General features: G+C 52.6%; 1 protein-coding gene, 1 long non-coding RNA gene and 8 other non-coding genes across 10 annotated transcripts; 3 read left to right on the top strand and 7 right to left on the bottom strand.

The window, feature by feature from the left end:
• Positions 1-1681: 1681 nt before the first annotated feature.
• Positions 1682-1811, bottom strand: LOC129124131 (small nucleolar RNA SNORA35). The gene has a single exon (XR_008534794.1). It is a non-coding gene; the product is annotated as a small nucleolar RNA SNORA35 (small nucleolar RNA).
• A 582-nt stretch (positions 1812-2393) lies between these two features.
• RPS8 (ribosomal protein S8) lies at positions 2394-7146 on the bottom strand. Its single transcript, XM_054638090.2, has 6 exons — positions 6946-7146; positions 5996-6102; positions 5508-5607; positions 4147-4322; positions 3068-3197; positions 2394-2557 (listed from the first exon to the last, which is right to left on the bottom strand). The coding sequence occupies exons 1-6, from the start codon at positions 6947-6949 to the stop codon at positions 2448-2450; spliced, it is 627 nt and encodes a 208-aa protein (XP_054494065.1). The 5' UTR covers positions 6950-7146; the 3' UTR covers positions 2394-2447.
• LOC129124122 (small nucleolar RNA SNORD38) lies at positions 2755-2826 on the bottom strand. The gene has a single exon (XR_008534786.1). It is a non-coding gene; the product is annotated as a small nucleolar RNA SNORD38 (small nucleolar RNA).
• Positions 3826-3898, bottom strand: LOC129124121 (small nucleolar RNA SNORD38). The gene has a single exon (XR_008534785.2). It is a non-coding gene; the product is annotated as a small nucleolar RNA SNORD38 (small nucleolar RNA).
• LOC129124124 (small nucleolar RNA SNORD46) lies at positions 5699-5802 on the bottom strand. Its single transcript, XR_008534787.2, has one exon. It is a non-coding gene; the product is annotated as a small nucleolar RNA SNORD46 (small nucleolar RNA).
• LOC129124120 (small nucleolar RNA SNORD55/SNORD39) lies at positions 6171-6255 on the bottom strand. Its single transcript, XR_008534784.1, has one exon. It is a non-coding gene; the product is annotated as a small nucleolar RNA SNORD55/SNORD39 (small nucleolar RNA).
• Positions 7147-7418: 272 nt separating the features above from the next.
• Positions 7419-10396, bottom strand: LOC143694656 (uncharacterized). Its single transcript, XR_013183306.1, has 2 exons — positions 9146-10396; positions 7419-8632 (listed from the first exon to the last, which is right to left on the bottom strand). It is a non-coding gene; the product is annotated as an uncharacterized LOC143694656 (long non-coding RNA).
• LOC129124113 (U5 spliceosomal RNA) lies at positions 7654-7768 on the top strand. Its single transcript, XR_008534777.1, has one exon. It is a non-coding gene; the product is annotated as a U5 spliceosomal RNA (small nuclear RNA).
• LOC129124114 (U5 spliceosomal RNA) lies at positions 9360-9474 on the top strand. Its single transcript, XR_008534778.2, has one exon. It is a non-coding gene; the product is annotated as a U5 spliceosomal RNA (small nuclear RNA).
• On the top strand, positions 10243-10357 carry LOC129124110 (U5 spliceosomal RNA). The gene has a single exon (XR_008534774.1). It is a non-coding gene; the product is annotated as a U5 spliceosomal RNA (small nuclear RNA).
• Positions 10397-10517: the final 121 nt, after the last annotated feature.

Here is a 10517-nt window from a genome sequence, read left to right as displayed (position 1 = left end):
GTCCTCCCTTCCTTTAAAGGTCCTGAATTCCCTCAACAAGGCAGCCCTGCTTCTCCTCCACTGCCTTCCAGGTCACTGCTGGACCTATTGAAGTGTAACCACAAGGTCATTTCCTGGGTTGGATCACGTCCTGTGAAAATACCCCAAAGTTAATATCCTGTGGAGCTGAGAGAGCCACTCAACAGCAAGGAGCAGGACACAAAACAAGTGACTTCACCTGGCTTATACTGCAGCTGATCATCCTATGAAAGCAACCCTTGAAATTCAGACCCTCCACCTGTCAGAAGTGGGTAAGTCTAGGCTTTTGTACTTCTGAAGTCTAGCCAGGCTTAAGCTGTACTTAACCCCAGCCCCTGCCCATCACTTCCTGGCCTAGTGCATAGCAGGTTTGCCCACTCCCAGGAAGGTAAATCCCTGTGCCATCCATAGGGCTGTGCATCCCACAGCCTGCACTGATTTGGGAGTGGAGTGCCACACACCCCAGCCAGCTGCCACTGCTGTTCCCATGTCACACCTGCAGTGCAGCTCTGGGTGCTACTTTCGTTCCCATGGGCAGTTCCCCTTGACAGCTGTGTTTCTCAGAGTAGTAACTTAGTAAACAGCACACTTTGATGAGCCATAATCCTGTTCATCAGGGGACAGGTTTATAATCCTGCTCTGACACCAAGGTGGCATTTGCTCCATAAAGCCAGTTTCTCCATCTGTACAAAGTTCCCCAGAAACACCCTGAATGCTGTTTGCACTCTGTGGAGGATGACGGGAGAGAAGAAACACACTCAGAGGAAGCAGCCGTGACACAGCCCTGCCAAGTGCGCTTATCGCCTCCGCCCCACCTCTCTGGAAAGCAGGCGTTGCTGGAGAGCAGGGAAAATTTACACCGGATCACTATGGAGAAGGAATGTGCTTGTGAAAACATGCCACCCAGCCCAGCTCCCACTGCCAGGGACTCCTGGACTGCAGGGGCACCAGCTGGGCTCAGCTCTGCTCACAGTGCCCACAAGCACAGAGCCAATCTGTGAGGGACTGCCAGTGCACACCCACAGCACAACCTGCTGCCTCGGTCATCAGAACAGGTACCACCATTCTGCAATGCTCAGCTCTGGTGTTGGCTCATGTTTACCTCCCTGCCAGCAGCACAGCATGAACCCACACTCCCCAGGGCACCTCCTGCTGTTACACTTGGCAAACATGGCACAGCATCACGGGAAAAAACTTAAACTCCTTCCCTCAAAATTATCTGGCGGGACAGAATTGCATTTTTGAAGCATGAGACTTAGGTCTCACCATAACTCTCCTTGGGGCAAGATGATCATGGACCACCTCCCTTCAGTTCAGAGGTAGTAATTGTGATGCTGGGGCTGCAGGAAGCCTGATTTGCAGCAGTGATCCAATGGATAAACGAGGCGTTTGTGAAAATACACAAATGGGATTTAAGTGTGCAGTGTGTTCACCTGACAGGCACAAGGTGTGTGAGCCTGGCCTGCCCCATGGCACAGGACCAGCTCTCAGATGGGCTCCCAATAGCTCTCAGATGACTTCCCCCAATAGCTGCACAAAGAACAACTATTTTCAGAGATTTAAGGACAGGAGCCTCTAGGAATGATATCACCAAAACATCCAGAAAAGCTTTTGTTCACCACAGCTTTCCAATTCCACCCAAGTGACAGGGCATAAAGCTGGAGTTTGTATCCAGCTTTCGAAAGGGACAGACCATGATGTGAGCCTGGCCCTTCTGCTAGAAGGAATTGATCTTGCACTGGAATGAGACCAAGGAGGTCAGGGAAAGACCAGCTGGTCACTGAGCAGTGCCACCTAGTTTGGTTAAAGGATATTGGATCCTGCAGGGAACTGTACAGCCAGGCAGGAAACACCAAAAGGGGCTGCTGGCCTGAACCAGGGGATGGGGGCCCATGTAATGTGGAAGGCAGAGGCAGAGTTACCAGCTGCAGAGGTTGAAGGTGTAATAGCCAAATTTTCAGCCAGACTTGGCCCATTTCCCCACTGACCTCTCCAACACCCCAGCTGCAGCACATGCTGACCTAACACAGCACAGGAACAGGGGGGAAGCATGCACAGACCTCAGGAGCTCCCAGGAACCCAGAACTTTCAATGGGGGTGCACACTTGCACCTACCTCCTGCTCGCAGGTTTCCAATACTGGACATTCCCCACTGCTGCGAAATCTGATACCTCTTTTTCACAAACACTTGGTCCCTGCAAGTCACTTAGACCCCACAGAGATGTTTTAGTTGAGCACATGCAGGGACAAGTTTTGCCTGAAGATGTTAAAGGGCTCAGGGATTCCTAGAGTTTCATCTTCCTTTACATTTTACAAGGCAGGTGGAGCTACAGAAGCCCTCTCCATACTGCACACACAAATAAGCACACAACCTATTAGGGTAGAAGACTCTTGGTTTATTCGTTCTCTTAGCACAATAGTTTTCATATTCATTTGCCTTTTCTGGCCTTGATCTTCCTCAAGTAGAACTCTAATTCCTTGCCTTCCAACACATAGCCATCGGCTCGGCCACACTGTCCAGGTCTGGAGGCAATGCAGGCTGCAAGGAGAAGTCATGCAGTTAAAGGCTGGCAATTCCCCACCCCAGTGCACACACCAAAGAACACAAACTGCACACAGCCTCCCTGCAGCAGCACGGATGAGCAGCTCAGCAGTAACTGGGTCAGCAGGCCGTGTGCCTGGGCAGCACCTGTGCCTGAGGTACTGTGCTTGGGAAGCTGCAGTCCCTAGTGAAGTCCTCCTCAGATCTCCAAACTGTCATCGCTCGGGTTCAGTAGCAGAACTGGACAAAGGTCTCATCACCAGAAGACTTCAGAACACTCAAGTGTTTACCAGAGCTTGAACATCAAAGCTCTCAGATGCCTGTGGCACATTTTTCTGACACACACTTGCTCATTTTGCTAGTCTTGAGCCCCTTTCTTTCTCAAAGCCCCAAAAGGAATAATCAACAGCAGAAGCCTGGCTAGACAGACTGCCCCATCCTGCCACAAGTGGGGTATCTCTGGAGAAGATAAAAGAACAAGTTACATTAATGCTGCCAGGGACTCACCAAGTAGCTTTCCTTGCTGGAACTGCTCCTCAAGAATACTTGCTATCTTGGCATTCTTCTTTCGCTCATCATATTTTTTCTGGATCTTCTTTGAACGCTTCTTGTTCAGTATTTCCTCCTCTTCAGGAGTCTAAACCCAAGACCAAAAGCAAAAAAAAAAAATTGTTTAACAAATGGCCACCTTCCACTAACACAGGTGTTTTCCACCACCATGAAGGAAGCCCTTGTATTCTCAACACTGTACTGTTTTCAAAGTCATACCTGGCTGAGGTACAAATACTTTGATCTCACAGAACCAGGTACTGCATTTCACTTTTGAGACCAAGAAATGCAACATTGCTAACCAGAGTCACTGCTGACAACTGAGCACATTGCCCTAGGGAAGGCTGTTCTCAAGTCAATGAAACTGCAAAGGCTTCCCTGGTGAACCACTCCTCCTACAAAAAGCAGTGGATACTCTTTCCCTCAGCAGAATTAATGAAAGCACTTGGGTGTGGTGCAAGGCCAGGCAGACGAGGTCTCCCCCTGCTTCTGCACTACACAGCACCCAAATGAGAACTGCTTTGCTTTTAATGCAAGGATTAATCTGAATGCTACATGTGGGGTTTTAAATACCTTCTAGCAATCCAGGGTTTGATTCACAGATTCGTGGCTCAGTGTAGTTTCAAGACACTTAAACACACTCAAGTTCAATGAGGAATCCCCAAGCTTCTCACCAAAGCAATCACTGCCCAGCACAAGAACCCAACCTACAAAGTCTTCCTCAGCATCCTAAATTGTCATCGCTCTCCCTTCAGTAGCAGAACTGGACAACGGTATCATCATTAGAAGACAAAGATTTCGACAGGCAGGTCCTTGTGCACAAACGGGTGTAATGCTTCTGGGAGAACTCCTGCTACCGAGCACTCCATTAAGAGAGCCAGACTTATCCTGGGAACCAACCTATGGGAACACAACTCGGATAGGCACTGCTGGGTACCCAACCCTACTCTGGCAGGCAGTGTCTGTTCAGGATGGGTAAGTGCCTCTGGCAGGGCAGACTGCTGTGCCAGGAGCCCAAAGGAGAAGCCCAGGCGTACCAGTTTGGCGCCCTTCTTGCGTCCCAGGGGCAGGGCATAGTGTGCCTCGTACCACTGCCGGTAGGGGGTGCTGTCGATGAGCACGATGCAGTTCTTCACCAGCGTCTTTGTCCGCACCAGCTCGTTGTTGGAAGCGTTGTACACAACATCAATAATTCTGGTCTTGCGAGTGCAGCCTTTCAAGAGAAGAGCATGAGTTCAGACCTACAGGGATCAGACAGCTGAGTATGCAACTCATAGCATTTCACACATACCCTTTAAATAACTTTGCACTCAACAGCCCATCCAGTATCTTCCAGCCTGCCTGGCATTGAATTAAATTTAACTTGAAGATGCATCTCTTCATCAGTCAAACTTTCTGTTGTTAGAACAGAAATCTACACCTGGAAATGAAATCCCTCCTACATGAAAAACCAGGATCAGTAGCCTTGCTGGAACTCATCTCCAAAGTATCTAAGCAATCCTAGAATATAACTTTCCAGACTAGCAAGATCAGCAGATGCCCACTAACACTGCCCACAGGGCTCAATGCTGTATGCACTTGCTAGAATTACTGAATTAAGCCATACTGAGCAGGACTGCCCTGCAAGGCACTTCTTAGCTACTAAATTTGACTGTTTAGCAGTCACTTGCCCTGAAAACAGCCCTGCACATACACAAAGATCATGCACAAGGTGGGTTTTCTCCCTTCACTCACATACCTTGTCCATGTTGCAAGGTACACTCAGCCCCTTCACATGTGCAATACTGACTGTAATGACACTTTTCAGTGCACAGACAATGCTCTGAGATAACTGAAAACATGTCCTGCCCCCTCACACCATGCAGGTCACTAAGCCACCACCTTCCTTACTGCTATTTTACCATCCGACTCAGCACTCAACACTGCCTGGGCCCAGGCTCAAGTGATGCTGCTGTCTGCTTGTAAAGCAAAGAAAACCCACCTTGCTCAGGGAAGATATGACAGAATCCCCCTCTTGTTTCTGGGCTTCCCACTTTTGCTTAGCAAAGCAGAAATATGAAATTGCACATGCTAATGTAACACTGTTCTAGGGTCAGGCTTTCCCACAAGCATCCTGAGTATCTTTCTCTGTTGTTCAACATCACTTAACTTTTAGTAACCACATTCACTGATGAACAAAACTTGTGTTTCTGAAGAACTACTCATATATAGGATTTCAGCCCCTTTTTAGTCCCCCTCCCCCATAAAAAGTTAAGGCAAGCATGTCACTCAGTGTAACTATGACACTCCTATCACTGTGAACTTCCCACAAATCCATGTTTGCATCCCTCCAGTCTGCAGCAATCCTGCAGACCAGCACAGGTTTCCCTCCCACACAGCAGGCTCAGCACATACTTACATTCTGAGCCCCAGGAGAAGTTGCCAACATCCAAGCGAAGGGCTCGGTACTTCTTATTTCCGCCGCGAACCCTCACGGTGTGAATCCGGCGCGGGCCAATCTGCAGTCAGAAACAAACACCGGGCTGCTCTTGGTGCTGGAATGCTGCACGGCCCCCAAGGGAGCCCAGCACAGCCCCAGCCTCCAAGGCAATGTGGTCAGTGTAACTATGACAAATCCCAGCATCGGCAGATACAGTAAACGACCAGAACGGTCTGTTGCATCTACCTAAGGTGAAAGCTTCATCACTCCAATTGCCTTTTATTGCAAAAATGTATTGCTGCTTTCCATCGGCAGAGGGGCAAACACCACCTTTTAGAGAAGGAGGGTCAGATATTCAACCCCACACCAAACAGCAAGAATTGAAACCTCTAATAGGTTTAAATATCACAGAAGCAGCAACTCGAGTTGGAAAACACAATTCTGACCAACTTTGCCCAATCACTCACCTTAGTGTTGGCGGGAGGTCGCCCCAACTCATACTTCCTCTTCTTATGGTAGGGCTTCCTCTTGCCCCCAGTCTTGCGACGCTTATGCCAGTTGTCCCGGGAGATACCTGAATGGAGAGCAGCGTGGTCAGAGGGTGCCACCAGCCCAGCCGGCTGCAGCAGCAGGGCGCGGCTCTGAGTCCTCAGCTCTCCAAGGTTGGTATCCGCACAGTGCACTCAGCCTTATGCAGCAGTTAGAGAAGCTTCATCATTGATACTCAGACCTGCCCCGAGCACATCCCTTCCAGGAGAGCTGTACAAGCAGACAGACCCCTTTATCCGTGCTCTCTTTGGGAAGCTGCGTCCCAACGTACCTCGCGTGCTGGGCACTCTCTGGGAAGCGCCCGATGCCGATGTGACAGGCACACTACAGCAATCATCCTACGCTACTGGCAGGATGTGGTAGGTCCGCTATAGGAAGGGACCCCCATCCCACCTGTCCGCTGAGCCCCTACGAGAGACACCCCGAATCAACTCGGCCTGCTAGGGCCCCAACGGGGACCATCTCTGCAGAACACGCCACCTCCCGCAAGGGCCCAAGCTGCCAACTTGCGCAGTGTTCCACAACGCCACCCCGCACCCCACCGATGGGTCCGCTGCACGCTGTTCCACCTCACCCGCATCTGCTCATCTGCGGCAGACACCGGGAGGGAGCCCAGCGCTCAGGATCTGCAGGAAATTAAGGCGCAGCGAGACGAGGCCGCCCACCCTCATCATCCACCAGCCGCCATGTTGGGCCCGCTCACCCTCCCCCCGCCAGCAGCTGGGCAATACCGCAGCCGCCCCCGATGGCGGACGGTGTAGGCCGGCGGCAGTCCCCGCTTGCCACCCGGTGGGGGACCGGGGCGGATGCGGTGGCGCAGCGGGCGGATGGCGGCGGATATCGGCAGGCCCCTGGCCCCTTCACTCACCCATGGTGCGGCACCGGCGCAAAGAGGCGGGGCGGAAGCGCGCGGGGCGGCTTGGCGGGGCGAGCTCTCGCGATGCGGTGACGTCAGCGCGCCGCCAGAGCGAGGCGCGCGGCGTTGCCTGGAGACGCGGCGGCGCCGAGGGGAGCGAGCGGACAATGGCGGAAGCTCCGGGGCTGGCTCTGCCCGCGGGCCCGGCACGGAGCGGGCATTGTCAGGGGTCCGTCTGCCGCAGGCCCGTCCTTCCTGTCCGGCGGGTCACCGTGCGAACGCCTCCAGGCAGGGGCGACAGGGCACCGTGCGAACGTCTGCAATCAGGACCCAGGGCCCGGCGTACCGCGGCGGGGCTGAGCGAGCGCAAAAGCCCTCGCGCACACGGGCTGCGGGTCGTGATAGCCTCATTAGCATATGCACATTAGTATTCTGATTCATTTGCATGCCCCATGTGCTGCGCTGGGTTATTAGCATATTCCAAATTAGTATTCAGATTTATTCTTGTACCCAGGGTGCACCGCGCTCCGGCGGAGCGACCCCGGTCACGCTTTTCGCCGCTGCGCCCCGGTAGCGCCGGTGTCCGGGCGCGGGCTGGATCCCCGTCTGTGCCGCGGGAACAGACCGGGGCGGCGCCGGGCCAGGCAGGACGCGCGCAAGTCGCCGTGTCCTAGAGAGAGACAGCCGAGGGACGGTGTGTGCCCAAGGAGGGCGTATCGCATACTCTGGTTTCTCTTCAGATCGTATAAATCTTTCGCCTTTTACTAAAGATTTCCGTGGAGAGGAACAGGCACGAGTGTCGAGAAATTTTTTGAGGCTCCATTTCGGTGGAGCTACCCCTATATTGGTTAAAAACAGATGAGTTATAGTATCATTCGAGAAGCTCTCAGTGGCGTACACAGACAACACACCCCTAGAGAGATAGATCCAGACGGAGATGCAGTGCATCATCTAGCAAAAGTGAGATTTGAATCCCTCACTGCCATCCATGTCCAGGTTTCACAGACGGATTATAGGAATTGGTTGTATGGGTGCGGTCACGGTGCTATGGGCCTTGACATTATACCCAGGTGGAGACAAACGCTGTCCCTCAGGGCTGCGTCTTGGGACTGACTGGCTGGGGCTTTTAATATCTTTATCAATGACACAGACGATGGGGGTGAGTGCACCCGCAGCCAGTTTACAAGCTGAGTAGTGTGGGTGACACACCTGAAGGACAGGGTGCCATCTAGGGGGACCTGGACAAACTTGGGCCCACAAGAACCTCAGGAAGTTCAACAAGTCCAAGTGCCCAGTGCTGCCTCTGGGTCTGGACAATGGCAGATGCAAGAAGAACTGGAGAACACATACTGCAAAACTCACTGAGACTAGGTCTGATGAGAAAGAAGTGGGGGTTCTGATGGGTGAAAAGCTGGACATGAACAAAGAGTGAGCAGTTGCAGCCCAGAAAGCCAACTGCATCCTGGGCAGCAGGTCAGAGGAGGCAATTGTGCCCTTTCCTGCTGAATCCAGCTCTCTGGTCCCCAATACAGGAAAGACACTGATATGTTAGAGGAAATCTGGAGGAGGCTGTGAAGATGATCAGAGGGCTGGAGCCTCTCTCCTGTGAGGACAGGCTGAGACACCTGGGATTGTTGAGCCTGGTAGAGAAAAGGTTTTGGAGAGATCTTATTGAGGCCTTCTGGTACTTAAAAGGGGCCTATAAAAAAAAAAGAGAGAATGACTTTTTACAAAGGCATGTAGTGACAGGGCAAGAGAGAATGCTTTAAAAATAAAAGAGGAGAGATTTAGGCTGAATATTCGAAAGGAATTCTTTACTGTGAGGCTATCAAGGCACTGGAACAGATTGCTCAGGGAAGTTGTGGCCCTAACCCTGGAAGCGTTCAAGACCAAGTTGGATAGGGCGTTGAGCAATCTGGTCTAGTAGGAGGTGTGCCTACTTATGGCACAGGGATGGGAACTAGATAATCTTTAAGGTCCCGTCCAACCTAGACCATCCTGTGATTCTATTTTATTTTCCCTACAATTTTTAATTTAATACTATTTTGCTTTAACTATCAAACTCCTTATTTTCAACCCATGAGTTTCTCCCTTCTGTCCCTCCAGCCAGCGAGAGGTTCCACGGTGTCCCGCTGGGGTCAAACCACGACGGGGACGCGCCGGCCCTGCTGAGACTGAGCCGCCCCGCCCCGTTAGCGCCCGATTTGCATACCCAGGGTGCCCCGCGGTGCCTCCGGTGTCCGGCCCCGCTGTGTCCGGTGCTGCGGCTGCTGCCCCGTGCTGTGGGGGCTATCCAGTGTGTGCCCCCACCCGGGGCTGCGCCGGGGCTGTGGGGCCGGGAGCGGCGCGCGGGGGGGAGCCGTGCGTCACCCTGACTCTTGTGGGGTGGAGCAGACGGGGCCAATGTCGAGGAGGAAAATGAGGACATACTCTGGTTTCTCTTCAGATCGTATAAATCTTTCGCCTTTTACTAAAGATTTCCGTGGAGAGGAACAGGCACGAGTGTCGAGAAATTTTTTGAGGCTCCATTTCGGTGGAGCTACCCCTATATTGGTTAAAAACAGATGAATCATAGACTATCATAAGTAGCTCTCAGCGATGTACACGGAAAGTGACAACTGAGAAAAACGTAATGGGGTCTGTAATGCATCATCTAGCAAAAGTCAAACTCGAATCCTCCTCTGTCATCCGTGTTCAGGTTTCACAGACGGATTATAGGAATTAGTTGTATGGGTGCGGTCACGGTGCTATGGGCCTTGACATTATACCCAGGTGGAGACAAACGCTGTCCCTCAGGGCTGCGTCTTGGGACTGGCTGGGGCTTTTAATATCTTTATCAATGACACAGACGGTGGGGGTGAGTGCACCCGCAGCCAGTTTACAAGCTGAGTAGTGTGGGTGACGCACCTGAAGGACAGGGTGCCATCCCTCAACCATTACTCTCAACCCCTGTGTGTCTCCCTTCTGTCCCTCCCGCGGGGTGGGGGCAGCCAGCGAGGGGTTCTACGGTGTCCCGCTGGGGTCAAACCACCACGGGGACGCGCAGCCCTGCTGAGGCTGAGCCACCCCGCCCCGTTAGCGCCCGATTTGCATACCCAGGGTGCCCCGCGGTGCCTCCGGTGTCCGGCTCCACGGTGTCCGGTGCTGCGGCCGCTGCCCCAGGCTGTGGAGGCTGTCCAATGTGTGCCCCCACCCGGGGCTGCGCCGGGGCTGTGGGGCCCGGAGCAGCGCGCGGGGGGAGCCGTGCGCCACCCTGACTTTTGCAGAGTTGAGCAGACAGCGGCAACATCCGGGAAAGCAAACTGGTTCATACTCTGGTTTCTCTTCAGATCGTATAAATCTTTCGCCTTTTACTAAAGATTTCCGTGGAGAGGAACAAGCACGAGTGACGAGAAATTTTTTGAGGCTCCATTTCGGTGGAGCTACTCTCTTTCTATAGTTAAGAACAGAAAAAGACTTTTGTTATGTAAGCACTTATCACGTCTAAGATGTGAAGAAATCTCTGTTGGCCTCCTACGCTAACAGTCCTCACACATACCCAGTATCTGAGGGCTGTTCAGCTATACCTCGATACTCCACTAGCC

This window comes from Agelaius phoeniceus, chromosome 8, assembly GCF_051311805.1.
Source record: "Agelaius phoeniceus isolate bAgePho1 chromosome 8, bAgePho1.hap1, whole genome shotgun sequence".
Taxonomy (NCBI): Eukaryota; Metazoa; Chordata; class Aves; order Passeriformes; family Icteridae; genus Agelaius; species Agelaius phoeniceus.
The sequence above is the reverse complement of the archived record's forward strand: the minus strand, read 5'-3'. Positions and strand labels throughout refer to the sequence as shown.